Genomic DNA, 13,809 nt, shown 5'->3' with positions numbered 1-13,809 from the left:
TGTTTCGACAGCAGATGCGAGTGACTTCTGTCGCCTGTGCAGGACTGATGTGAAGAGTGTGTGAACTTACATATTTCAGCAACAGTGTGAAAGTAGATATAACAGGCATAACACCGGCATAAACATGAATATCTATTGGTACAATATGCGTCACATGACTAAACTTACATCGTTTGTACATACCTGTATTTAAGGCGTTTTCACATTTATCCACTTTGGAGAGCGTTTTCAAAAAGGTTAGTTTTCATTGATAAAACGCCGTCTCAGTGTCGCCGGAAGACGAAGCGGAGAGAAAACGATGCGTTTGCAAACGGAAGCGTTAGTGTGGACGAGGCCTGAGCACACACACCAATGCGAGACACACGGCCAATGGGAGCGCAGCACTGACGCGCCTCTGCTACCGTACCAGTTTTCTCCTGAATGTCGGCCAGTTTCCACATGGTGAGTTTCTCGGTGTGGTCGGGCTGACTGGGATACCCCGCGGCCGGGCGGATGCCATCGTAGCGCAGCCGATGGAGGTCAGAGGTCGACAGGTCCTCCTCTCCGCTGTAACCCCACCAGTCCCTGCGGACGCGAGCGTGAAGCTCCTCAGCGAACGCCTGCGGAGGAACACACACTTAAACACTGCACTGGAACTGCAACACACACTCAAACACTGCGCTGGAGCTGCAACACACGCTCAAACACTGCGCTGGAGCTGCAACACACTCTCAAACACTGCGCTGGAGTTGCAACACACTCTCAAACACTGCGCTGGAGCTGCAACACACACTCAAACACTGCGCTGGAGCTGCAACACACGCTCAAACACTGCGCTGGAACTGCAACACACTCAAACACTGCGCTGGAACTGCAACACACACTCAAACACTGCGCTGGAGCTGCAACACACACTCAAACACTGCGCTGGAACTGCAACACACTCTCAAACACTGCACTGGAGCTGCAACACACTCTCAAACACTGCGCTGGAGCTGCAACACACACTCAAACACTGCGCTGGAGCTGCAACACACGCTCAAACACTGCGCTGGAGCTGCAACACACGCTCAAACACTGCGCTGGAACTGCAACACACGCTCAAACACTGCGCTGGAGCTGCAACACACTCTCAAACACTGCGCTGGAACTGCAACACACTCTCAAACACTGCGCTGGAGCTGCAACACACTCTCAAACACGCGCTGGAGCTGCAACACACACTCAAACACTGCGCTGGAGCTGCAACACACAAACACTGCGCTGGAGCTGCAACACACACTCAAACACTGCGCTGGAGCTGCAACACACACAAACACTGCGCTGGAGCTGCAACACACACTCAAACACTGCGCTGGAGCTGCAACACACACTCAAACACTGCGCTGGAGCTGCAACACACACTCAAACACTGCGCTGGAACTGCAACACACACTCAAACACTGCGCTGGAACTGCAACACACACTCAAACACTGCGCTGGAGCTGCAACACACACTCAAACACTGCGCTGGAGCTGCAACACACTCTCAAACACTGCGCTGGAACTGCAACACACTCTCAAACACTGCGCTGGAACAGCAACACACACTCAAACACTGCGCTGGAACTGCAACACACACTCAAACACTGCGCTGGAGCTGCAACACACACTCAAACACTGCGCTGGAACAGCAACACACTCTCAAACACTGCGCTGGAGCTGCAACACACACTCAAACACTGCGCTGGAACTGCAACACACACTCAAACACTGCGCTGGAGCTGCAACACACTCTCAAACACTGCGCTGGAGCTGCAACACACACTCAAACACTGCGCTGGAGCTGCAACACACTCTCAAACACTGCGCTGGAGCTGCAACACACTCTCAAACACTGCGCTGGAGCTGCAACACACACAAACACTGCGCTGGAGCTGCAACACACACTCAAACACTGCGCTGGAGCTGCAACACACACAAACACTGCGCTGGAGCTGCAACACACACTCAAACACTGCGCTGGAGCTGCAACACACACTCAAACACTGCGCTGGAACTGCAACACACTCAAACACTGCGCTGGAACTGCAACACACACTCAAACACTGCGCTGGAGCTGCAACACACACTCAAACACTGCGCTGGAGCTGCAACACACACTCAAACACTGCGCTGGAGCTGCAACACACACTCAAACACTGCGCTGGAACTGCAACACACACTCAAACACTGCGCTGGAACTGCAACACACACTCAAACACTGCGCTGGAGCTGCAACACACACTCAAACACTGCGCTGGAGCTGCAACACACTCTCAAACACTGCGCTGGAACTGCAACATACTCTCAAACACTGCGCTGGAGCTGCAATACACTCTCAAACACTGCGCTGGAGCTGCAACACACTCTCAAACACTGCGCTGGAGCTGCAACACACACTCAAACACTGCGCTGGAACTGCAACACACACTCAAACACTGCGCTGGAGCTGCAACACACTCTCAAACACTGCGCTGGAACTGCAACACACTCTCAAACACTGCGCTGGAGCTGCAACACACTCAAACACTGCGCTGGAACTGCAACACACTCTCAAACACTGCGCTGGAGCTGCAACACACTCTCAAACACTGCGCTGGAACTGCAACACACTCTCAAACACTGCGCTGGAACTGCAACACACACTCAAACACTGCGCTGGAGCTGCAACACACGCTCAAACACTGCGCTGGAACTGCAACACACTCTCAAACACTGCGCTGGAACAGCAACACACACTCAAACACTGCGCTGGAGCTGCAACACACTCTCAAACACTGCGCTGGAACTGCAACACACACTCAAACACTGCACTGGAACTGCAACACACACACAAACACTGCGCTGGAGCTGCAACACACACACACAAACACTGCGCTGGAGCTGCAACACACACTCAAACACTGCACTGGAACTGCAACACACACACAAACACTGCGCTGGAGCTGCAACACACACTCAAACACTGCGCTGGAACTGCAACACACACTCAAACACTGCGCTGGAACTGCAACACACTCTCAAACACTGCGCTGGAGCTGCAACACACACTCAAACACTGCGCTGGAACTGCAACACACTCTCAAACACTGCGCTGGAACTGCAACACACACTCAAACACTGCGCTGGAACTGCAACACACTCTCAAACACTGCGCTGGAACAGCAACACACTCTCAAACACTGCGCTGGAACAGCAACACACTCTCAAACACTGCGCTGGAGCTGCAACACACACTCAAACACTGCGCTGGAGCTGCAACACACTCTCAAACACTGCGCTGGAGCTGCAACACACACTCAAACACTGCGCTGGAGCTGCAACACACACTCAAACACTGCGCTGGAGCTGCAACACACACTCAAACACTGCGCTGGAACTGCAACACACTCTCAAACACTGCGCTGGAGCTGCAACACACACTCAAACACTGCGCTGGAGCTGCAACACACTCTCAAACACTGCGCTGGAACTGCAACACACACTCAAACACTGCGCTGGAGCTGCAACACACACTCAAACACTGCGCTGGAACTGCAACACACTCTCAAACACTGCGCTGGAGCTGCAACACACACAAACACTGCGCTGGAGCTGCAACACACTCTCAAATACTGCACTGTATATTCTGACTTTATAACACAATTGCGACTTTATAACAGGCAATAACGACTTAATATCATGCAATTCTGAGATAAAATGTCAGAATTGTGAGATAAAAAGTCGCAATTACCTTTATTATTTTTATTCTGTGGCGGAAACAAGCTTGCATAGATCTTTACCATTTTAATGTAGAGAAATATAGAAGTTCCCTTTCATCATGAGGCTGAAACACTGCTTCTGAAGGTTTACCTCAGCGAGTCGGTCCGCCAGCGCTTTGACCATGATGCTGTTGTAATCGTCGTTCTGCTGCTCAAACGCGCGGCTGAGCTCTTCCGCTCCGAACACGGACACTGCGAACAGACCCACGTAATCCTGAACGCCGCTGCCGCGAGGAGCCACGAAGTCCGACAGGCACAGGTACGGCTCCGAGCTCGCAGAGTCCTTCTCCGCCTGCGGGAGAACATGTGGAAACATCAGGAGTGCAACATGTGATGCGTGTAAGAGCAGAATGAGCTGTGATTGGTCTGTTTGATCTATAAAGCGGCAACCTTCCCGTCTCTCTTGAATCCGACACTGAGTGAGTTAACCTGCAGTTCCTCCACTGGCCACTAGAGGCCGGCTGCAGAAGAGACTCAGTCCCATAGACCCGCATGTTAAAATGCCCAACTTTACAGCAGAAATAAACATGTTTACAGTCTGGTGTTAAAAATGGGTTTGGTCTATAGCGCTAATGTTGCCCTTCATGACGACTGAGGGGGGGTGAATTTTTTTATAACTCATCCGTTTAAATTATACTAAGCCTTAAAGCTGTGCATAATTAAGGGCGTGGCCACTTGAGTGACAGGTGGATTGCCGCTGATGTCACTGCTAGCCGTTTGTCTGCTAGCGTTAGCATCACGTCGCCTCAGCTAATCCGCCTCGCTGCACATTGTCGTTTATCCGCGAGTGACGCGCGGCCAAGATGGCGACGGCTGGCTCCGCCCACTTTGGGCTTCAGAAACGCTCCTCAGAAACACTACGGGTGACGTCACACACACTACGCACATGTTTTTACAGTCTATGGTTTTAGTCTATGGTTTGATCACCTGCTGTCGGAGGCCGTGGAAGGTGGCGACATGTGACGTGACATCATCACCGTACACGATGATGTCATCGCCGTCGCTCTGAGCGCGCCAGAATCCCAGAATCCCCCGGGCCTGTAGACCTCCGCTGTCAATCAAGCGGTTCAGCAGCTTCACAGCGTCATCATGGACACGCCGAGCCTCCTCTCCTGAAACACACACACATTAGAGAGGTCACCCACACTGACCTCTGACCTCCGTACGCTGACCCTGCAGCCAATCAGACGCACCCACGGTTTTGTCCTTGAATATTTTGGGGTATCCGCGGTTGGGGTATTTGCCCCTCAGCTGCCACACGTCAAAGAAGGGCTTCCAGTCGATGAAGTCCACCAGCTTACGCAGGTCATACGAGTCAAACACGCGTGTGCCCAAGAACTGCGGCCGCACTGAGAGAAAACACACACACACACACACACACACTCCTGATATAACTAACACTGTAGAGCAATTCTCTGTCATTCCTGAAACTGAGATAATACAAACTCACTCTCTCACACTCACTCACACACGCACACTCACTCTCACACTAGGGCTGCAACAACTAATCGATAAAATCGTTGTCAACGAATGTCATTATCGATTAGTTGGTCTGCTTACGTCACGGGGAGCGTTTACTGGTGATTGGTTGAAACAGGCCAATCAGGATGCTCTCTGTCTTACACGCGCTTCATGAGGCACACACGCACACACACGCAAGGTCTCTCTCCCTCCGTTGCTCTGCCGCGCGCTCGCGCTACACGGTTTGGAGCACAGTCTCTTCTGTCTCGCATGCGCGCTCTTGCTTGCGCGCTCAAATCCCGGGAGTTTGAACTAATTTGCGAGCCGCTATCAATATGCGGGTGACTTCCAGAACTTCCGGGATCTTGGGATGTCTGTATTTTGCGTCTCGAGCATCAGGTTGCGCAATCAGTTCGCTCGCAACATAAGTGATGGATTAAAATAGTGCTACCGCAGAAATATTAAATTAAAACGGTCTTTACAAAGCGAAGCACTAAATATAAAGGCAGTTAATAACAGCAGCAGTAAATTATTGTTTTTTAGTCACTGTACTCAGTGGTTTTCAGCGAATGTTTGTGCACTAATGCATCATTTTTCCTGTCTTTTTAATCAAGCCTGTTAGCTTGCTGCGTACCTCCATTCCGTTCTCTTTATAGAGCATTTGTCTACTATTAAGTTTTAATTGTTTTTCAAACGCGATCTACTGCGGCTCTATGTTCACACGCTTGTTTTCGGTCTTTCTATATTTATTTTTTACAAATTATCCTTATAATTCAATAAATTTTAAATAAAAATTAAATGAATTATATATTTGAGATGTTTTTAGTTTATATCTTCACATCTGAACAACATGTCTGTAAATTTGTTTTAACAAAAATTGTGTTAAAACAATATGTTGGATATAAATGTTTTTTTTTTTTTTTACATTAATCATGGTTGTCAACTTGCCATCAGCAATTATCATTAAAAACAATGCAAATATTGATATTTGTAAAACTCAATGTGTGGCTTTTGCACTTTTTAAAGTACACTTTTACACATAAATATCCTAATTTAGGGTTTTAGGTAACACTTTATTTTACGGTGTCCTTGTTACATATGTTACATGTACTTACTGTAGTAATAACAGTAAATTATGCATAATTACATGCAACTAACCCTCAACCTAATCCTACCCTATTCCTATAGTAAGTACATGTAGTTACTTAATATTACTCTGTACTTAAATATATAATTACACTGTAACAAGGACACCTTAAAATAAAGTGTAACCGGGTTTTATTTAGTCATAATAAACAAAAAATCTAATTGAATTTTTATCCGATTAATCGATTAATCGAAAAAAATAATCGTCCGATTAATCGATTATCAAAATAATCGTTAGTTGCAGCCCTATCTCACACACACACACACACACACACACACACACACACACACACACACACACACACACTCACTCTCACACACGCACACTCACTCTCTCACACACACACACACACACACACACACACACACACACACACACACACACACACACACACACACACACTCTCTCACACTCACACACACACACACTCTCTCACACAGCTCCTGCGATCAGCTGGTTAGACTCTCGGGTTTAAACACACCTGGTCTGGTCTGCGAGAGCCAGTCTATATGAAGGCCCTTCTCTCGCGCTCGACTCAGAGACAAGAAGCGTCTGTCCTGGAGGACACAAACACACCATCACACTCACACACACACTTCAGTCTGCGCACTGCAGCTTCTGTCACACAGAATAACTCCCTGAATGTGGAAAAGCAGAACTGGTAATAAAGCTGGAAATAAAACATTTCTGACATATGGACATTATTTGGACACAGTCAATACGCTAAACTGTAGAAACATGCATTTTCTGTAAAGCTCTGAGACGATATGCATTGTGAAAAGCGCTATACAAATGAATGTCATGTGACCGTCAGACCTTCAGGGAGTCGTAATGATCCTGTCGGATGTCCTCATACTCGTCTCGGAGCTCCTCAAAGTAATCCTCACGCACAGCTTCATCCAGCAGCTGAGAGCACTGCACAATCATCATCATATCATCATCATCATCATCCTCTGGGTACTCAAAGCGCTTTACATAGAAGGGGGAATCTCCTGAACCTCTACCTCCGCTATCTCCTCAATATGTCGATCAGTCAAATATGACTCCTCAAAAACAGTAGCCGGTTTTAAGAGCTTTTTAGGCCTCAAAAGTTATTAAAAATGCAACAGTGTGTTCATACGTGTCATATATGGCTGAGCAGTTATAGGTGGAGTAACCTGTATTTCTCACAGCATGTGTGTATTTGTGGAATTTATGGTGAGCTTACAAATCCATGTGCATTTGTTGATTTTGTTGTATGTATTGGTGAATTTCAGAACTTTTGCTATCAGTCAGAACTGTGGAGAACCACTGCTGGAACTGGGTTTCACTGACTACAGGCCTCCACACTTCCCTGACACATCACTACTGCTAACCAACCAATGAGCGCATTCTGATGGACGTCTAACTCAATCACACCGGTGCTGTATGAGAGAGAGAGAGAGAGAGAGAGAGAGAGAGAGAGAGAGAGAGAGAGAGACATCCGTCTCACCACTACTACGCTGCGGGACGCGTCCAGCACATGAACGACGGGTGAGCTGTAGCGCGGGGCGATTCTCACCGCCGTGTGAGTCCTGTCAAAACACACACACACACACACAACATGGGATTTTCTGTCAGTTCATCCACCGTAACCAGACGATCCAGTACCATCCATTATAAATGAACGAACATAATATTCTCTTAAATAACTGACAGGATCATTTTGAAATTTCAGAGCATCATCAGTGTAATTAACATAAATATTTAGAAGCAATAACTACATCAATCTCACTCAAACATTATAAAATATGATAATTCTGAGTGATGATGCAATGAATCATGGAAAAGATTCAAACTGAAGAACTGATGTGTGTCTCTTATTTAAATACCAGCAGCAGAAACAGTTGTTCAGTTTGACTCTTCTCCATGAATCATGAATCAGAGTGATACTATGAACTGACTCATGTAAAAGAGTCAAGCTACTGATATTTCAATAAGAGACTCCGATATCGATACGCATGTCAGCGCCTCGGGAGCAGAGTCGTACTTGGACGTGGTCGCTCCGCCGATCAGCAGAGGAGTCTTCAGGCCCAGGCGCTCCATTTCTTTGGCCACGTGAATCATTTCATCCAGAGACGGAGTAATGAGACCGGAGAGGCCGATGACATCTACACACACACAGAGAATCACGCGTGTGTGAACACACTCGTTCAGAGAGGAGAATATGGAAGTAAAGTAATGACAAATTGAAAAAACTAACTGATAAAAATAAGCATTGCACTAACCCTGATTGCATTTTAATGCAGTGTATTTTTAGAGCTTGCATTTTAATGGGCTGAAATTCAACATGGTTGAATATTTAAGCTGTGAATATTTCATTTCAAAACATTTCACACACATTTACATGATTAAAAATTCAATAATCCATATTCACCTTTCAGATTTCACTTCCAAAATGTTCATTCTGTTTAAAAATACAACATATAATATTCGACAGGCAATTTTCAGTCCATTTTATTTCGCTTTATAAATTCAGTGTTTCAAATTTGACAGAAAATTCAACATTTGACCTCCTGGAACTGCAGGAATAGCAGTAGATTACCGATTAGTAATCTCGATCTGCTGTTAGTCGGCTCACCAGCAGGGGGCGCACGCGGGAGTGACGAACACCAGAGCTAACACCAGCAGGGGGCGCACGCGGCGGTGACGAACACCAGAGCTAACACCAGCAGGGGGCGCACGCGGGAGTGACGAACACCAGAGCTAACACCAGCAGGGGGCGCACGCGGCGGTGACGAACACCAGAGCTAACACCAGCAGGGGGCGCACGCGGGAGTGACGAACACCAGAGCTAACACCAGCAGGGGGCGCACGCGGGAGTGACGAACACCAGAGCTAACACCAGCAGGGGGCGCACGCGGCGGTGACGAACACCAGAGCTAACACCAGCAGGGGGCGCACGCGGCGGTGACGAACACCAGAGCTAACACCAGCAGGGGGCGCACGCGGCGGTGACGAACACCAGAGCTAACACCAGCAGGGGGCGCACGCGGGAGTGACGAACACCAGAGCTAACACCAGCAGGGGGTGCACGCGGCGGTGACGAACACCAGAGCTAACACCAGCAGGGGGCGCACGCGGGAGTGACGAACACCAGAGCTAACACCAGCAGGGGGCGCACGCGGGAGTGACGAACACCAGAGCTAACACCAGCAGGGGGCGCACGCGGCGGTGACGAACACCAGAGCTAACACCAGCAGGGGGTGCACGCGGCGGTGACGAACACCAGAGCTAACACCAGCAGGGGGCGCACGCGGCGGTGACGAACACCAGAGCTAACACCAGCAGGGGGCGCATGCGGCGGTGACAAACACCAGAGCTAACACCAGCAGGGGGCGCACGCGGCGGTGACGAACACCAGAGCTAACACCAGCAGGGGGCGCACGCGGGAGTGACGAACACCAGAGCTAACACCAGCAGGGGGCGCACGCGGCGGTGACGAACACCAGAGCTAACACCAGCAGGGGGCGCACTCACCAGCAGGGGGCGCACGCGGCGGTGACGAACACCAGAGCTAACACCAACAGGGGGTGCACGCGGCGGTGACGAACACCAGAGCTAACACCAGCAGGGGGCGCACGCGGCGGTGACGAACACCAGAGCTAACACCAGCAGGGGGCGCACGCGGGAGTGACGAACACCAGAGCTAACACCAGCAGGGGGCGCACGCGGGAGTGACGAACACCAGAGCTAACACCAGCAGGGGGCGCACGCGGGAGTGACGAACACCAGAGCTAACACCAGCAGGGGGCGCACTCACCAGCAGGGGGCGCACGCGGCGGTGACGAACACCAGAGCTAACACCAGCAGGGGGCGCACGCGGCGGTGACCAACACCAGACCACAGTCACGCATTCATAAACACTGACTACAGAGATGGAGCAAGCGCTCAGTATTTTGCCTGTCGAATATTCTAGGTTTCATTTTTAAACAGAATGAACATTAAATATTCAACCATGTTGCATTTTGTTTCAAAAACATTTGTTATTATTTAACTTCCATAGGAGAACATCACACACACACACACAAACCTGCTTTGTTCTGAATGGCCTCCCGCAGGATTCTGTCACAGGGAATCATCACTCCCAGATCAATGACCCTAAGGAGACACACACACACACACACAGCGTCGGGTTAGAATGACTGATGGCAGCGTTTCCTCGTCTGTCTTCAAACATCTGCTGCACCTGAACGGCCACTAAATACAAAACATCCTCAAATCATACGCCAGGAGCAGTGCTTAAACACACACACACACTTACCTGAAGTTATTGCATCCCAGCACGACTCCCACAATGTTCTTGCCGATATCATGAACGTCTCCCTTCACCGTGGCCAACAGAACCGTCCCCTGATACGGGTCCTGCAGAACACACACACACAAACACATCACTGATAACAAAACCTGAACAGTTCACAGTAACTGTCCCATCATGCTCTCTGAGATCTGTGATCATCATCAGGCTCCTCTTCATCATCACACTCACCACGTCTTCATCAGATCCCGACATCCTTTCCTGCCTCTCCTTCTCCATGAAGGGAATCAGATGCCCGACCGCTTTCTTCATCACACGCGCCGATTTGATGACCTGAGGACACACACACCAGACCGTGATGGACTCCACTACTGTCTTACAGGGACACACACACTCCGGCCCGTGATGGACTCCACTACTGTCTTACAGGGACACACACACCGGCCCGTGATGGACTCCACTACTGTCTTACAGGGACACACACACCAGACCGTGATGGACTCCACTACTGTCTTCCAGGGACACACACACTCCGGCCCGTGATGGACTCCACTACTGTCTTACAGGGACACACACTCCGGCCCGTGATGGACTCCACTACTGTCTTACAGGGACACACACTCCGGCCCGTGATGGACTCCACTACTGTCTTACAGGGACACACACACACCGGCCCGTGATGGACTCCACTACTGTCTTACAGGGACACACACACACACACCGGCCCGTGATGGACTCCACTGCTGTCTTTCAGGGACACACACACCGGCCCGTGATGGACTCCACTACTGTCTTACAGGGACACACACTCACCGGCCCGTGATGGACTCCACTACTGTCTTACAGGGACACACACACCGGCCCGTGATGGACTCCACTACTGTCTTACAGGGACACACACTCCGGCCCGTGATGGACTCCACTACTGTCTTACAGGGACACACACACCAGACCGTGATGGACTCCACTACTGTCTTACAGGGACACACACACACCGGCCCGTGATGGACTCCACTACTGTCTTACAGGGACACACACACACCGGCCCGTGATGGACTCCACTACTGTCTTACAGGGACACACACACCGGCCCGTGATGGACTCCACTACTGTCTTACAGGGACACACACACACCGGCCCGTGATGGACTCCACTACTGTCTTACAGGGACACACACACCGGCCCGTGATGGACTCCACTACTGTCTTACAGGGACACACACTCCGGCCCGTGATGGACTCCACTACTGTCTTACAGGGACACACACACACACCGGCCCGTGATGGACTCCACTACTGTCTTACAGGGACACACACACACCGGCCCGTGATGGACTCGACTACTGTCTTACAGGGACACACACACACCGGCCCGTGATGGACTCCACTACTGTCTTACAGGTACACACACACCGGCCCGTGATGGACTCCACTACTGTCTTACAGGGACACACACACACCGGCCCGTGATGGACTCCACTACTGTCTTACAGGGACACACACTCACCGGCCCGTGATGGACTCCACTACTGTCTTATAGGGACACACACACACCGGCCCGTGATGGACTCCACTACTGTCTTACAGGGACACACACACACCGGCCCGTGATGGACTCCACTACTGTCTTACAGGGACACACACACACCGGCCCGTGATGGACTCCACTACTGTCTTACAGGGACACACACACCGGTCCGTGATGGACTCCACTACTGTCTTACAGGGACACACACACCGGCCCGTGATGGACTCCACTACTGTCTTACAGGGACACACACACCGGCCCGTGATGGACTCCACTACTGTCTTACAGGGACACACACTCCGGCCCGTGATGGACTCCACTATTGTCTTACAGGGACACACACACCGGCCCGTGATGGACTACACTACTGTCTTACAGGGACACAGACACACCGGCCCGTGATGGACTCCACTACTGTCTTACAGGGACACACACACACCGGCCCGTGATGGACTCCACTACTGTCTTACAGGGACACACACACCGGCCCGTGATGGACTCCACTACTGTCTTACAGGGACACACACACACCGGCCCGTGATGGACTCCACTACTGTCTTACAGGGACACACACACCGGCCCGTGATGGACTCCACTACTGTCTTACAGGGACACACACACCGGCCCGTGATGGACTCCACTACTGTCTTACAGGGACACACACACCGGCCCGTGATGGACTCCACTACTGTCTTACAGGGACACACACACACCGGCCCGTGATGGACTCCACTACTGTCTTACAGGGACACACACCGGCCCGTGATGGATCTCCACTACTGTCTTACAGGGACACACACACACACCGGCCCGTGATGGACTCCACTTCTGTCTTACAGGGACACACACACCGGCCCGTGATGGACTCCACTACTGTCTTACAGGGACACACACACACCGGCCTGTGATGGACTCCACTACTATCTTACAGGGACACACACACCGGCCCGTGATGGACTCCACTACTGTCTTACAGGGACACACACACCGGCCCGTGATGGACTCCACTACTGTCTTACAGGGACACACACACCGGCCCGTGATGGACTCCACTACTGTGTTACAGGGACACACACACACACCGGCCCGTGATGGACTCCACTACTGTCTCACAGGGACACACACACCGGCCCGTGATGGACTCCACTACTGTCTTACAGGGACACACACACCGGCCCGTGATGGACTCCACTACTGTCTTACAGGGACACACACTCCGGCCCGTGATGGACTCCACTACTGTCTTACAGGGACACACACTCCGGCCCGTGATGGACTCCACTACTGTCTTACAGGGACACACACACACACCGGCCCGTGATGGACTCCACTACTGTCTTACAGGGACACACACACACACCGGCCCGTGATGGACTCCACTACTGTCTTGCAGGGACACATACACCGGCCCGTGATGGACTCCACTACTGTCTTACAGGGACACACACACACCGGCCCGTGATGGACTCCACTACTGTCTTACAGGGACACACACACACACCGGCCCGTGATGGACTCCACTACTGTCTTACAGGGACACACACACTCCGGCCCGTGATGGACTCCACTACTGTCTTACAGGGACACACACACCGGCCCGTGATGGACTCCACTACTGTCTTACAGGGACACACACA

At 50.9% G+C, this 13,809-nt stretch overlaps 2 protein-coding genes across 4 annotated transcripts in view; both read right to left on the bottom strand.

The window, feature by feature from the left end:
• The window catches only part of zranb1a (zinc finger, RAN-binding domain containing 1a), a 70,190-nt gene that overhangs the window by 7,389 nt on the left and 48,992 nt on the right, over positions 1-13,809 (bottom strand). The window lies entirely within an intron of this gene.
• mtr (5-methyltetrahydrofolate-homocysteine methyltransferase) overlaps positions 1-13,809 on the bottom strand; it is a 43,934-nt gene that overhangs the window by 2,860 nt on the left and 27,265 nt on the right. For all 3 annotated transcript variants that reach the window (XM_056233784.1, XM_056233785.1, XM_056233786.1), the window contains 11 exons: positions 10,877-10,978; positions 10,652-10,752; positions 10,421-10,488; positions 8,378-8,498; positions 7,841-7,922; positions 7,186-7,284; positions 6,851-6,926; positions 4,955-5,110; positions 4,689-4,873; positions 3,853-4,053; positions 407-599 (listed from right to left, as the gene is read on the bottom strand). In XM_056233784.1, coding sequence (XP_056089759.1) covers positions 407-599; positions 3,853-4,053; positions 4,689-4,873; positions 4,955-5,110; positions 6,851-6,926; positions 7,186-7,284; positions 7,841-7,922; positions 8,378-8,498; positions 10,421-10,488; positions 10,652-10,752; positions 10,877-10,978 — 1,384 coding nt within the window. The remainder of the gene's footprint in view (positions 1-406; positions 600-3,852; positions 4,054-4,688; positions 4,874-4,954; positions 5,111-6,850; positions 6,927-7,185; positions 7,285-7,840; positions 7,923-8,377; positions 8,499-10,420; positions 10,489-10,651; positions 10,753-10,876; positions 10,979-13,809) is intronic.

This window comes from Rhinichthys klamathensis, unplaced genomic scaffold (genome assembly GCF_029890125.1).
Source record: "Rhinichthys klamathensis goyatoka isolate OS25496 unplaced genomic scaffold, OSU_Roscu_1.1 h1tg000377l_1, whole genome shotgun sequence".
Classification (NCBI taxonomy): domain Eukaryota; kingdom Metazoa; phylum Chordata; class Actinopteri; order Cypriniformes; family Leuciscidae; genus Rhinichthys; species Rhinichthys klamathensis.
The sequence above is the reverse complement of the archived record's forward strand: the minus strand, read 5'-3'. Positions and strand labels throughout refer to the sequence as shown.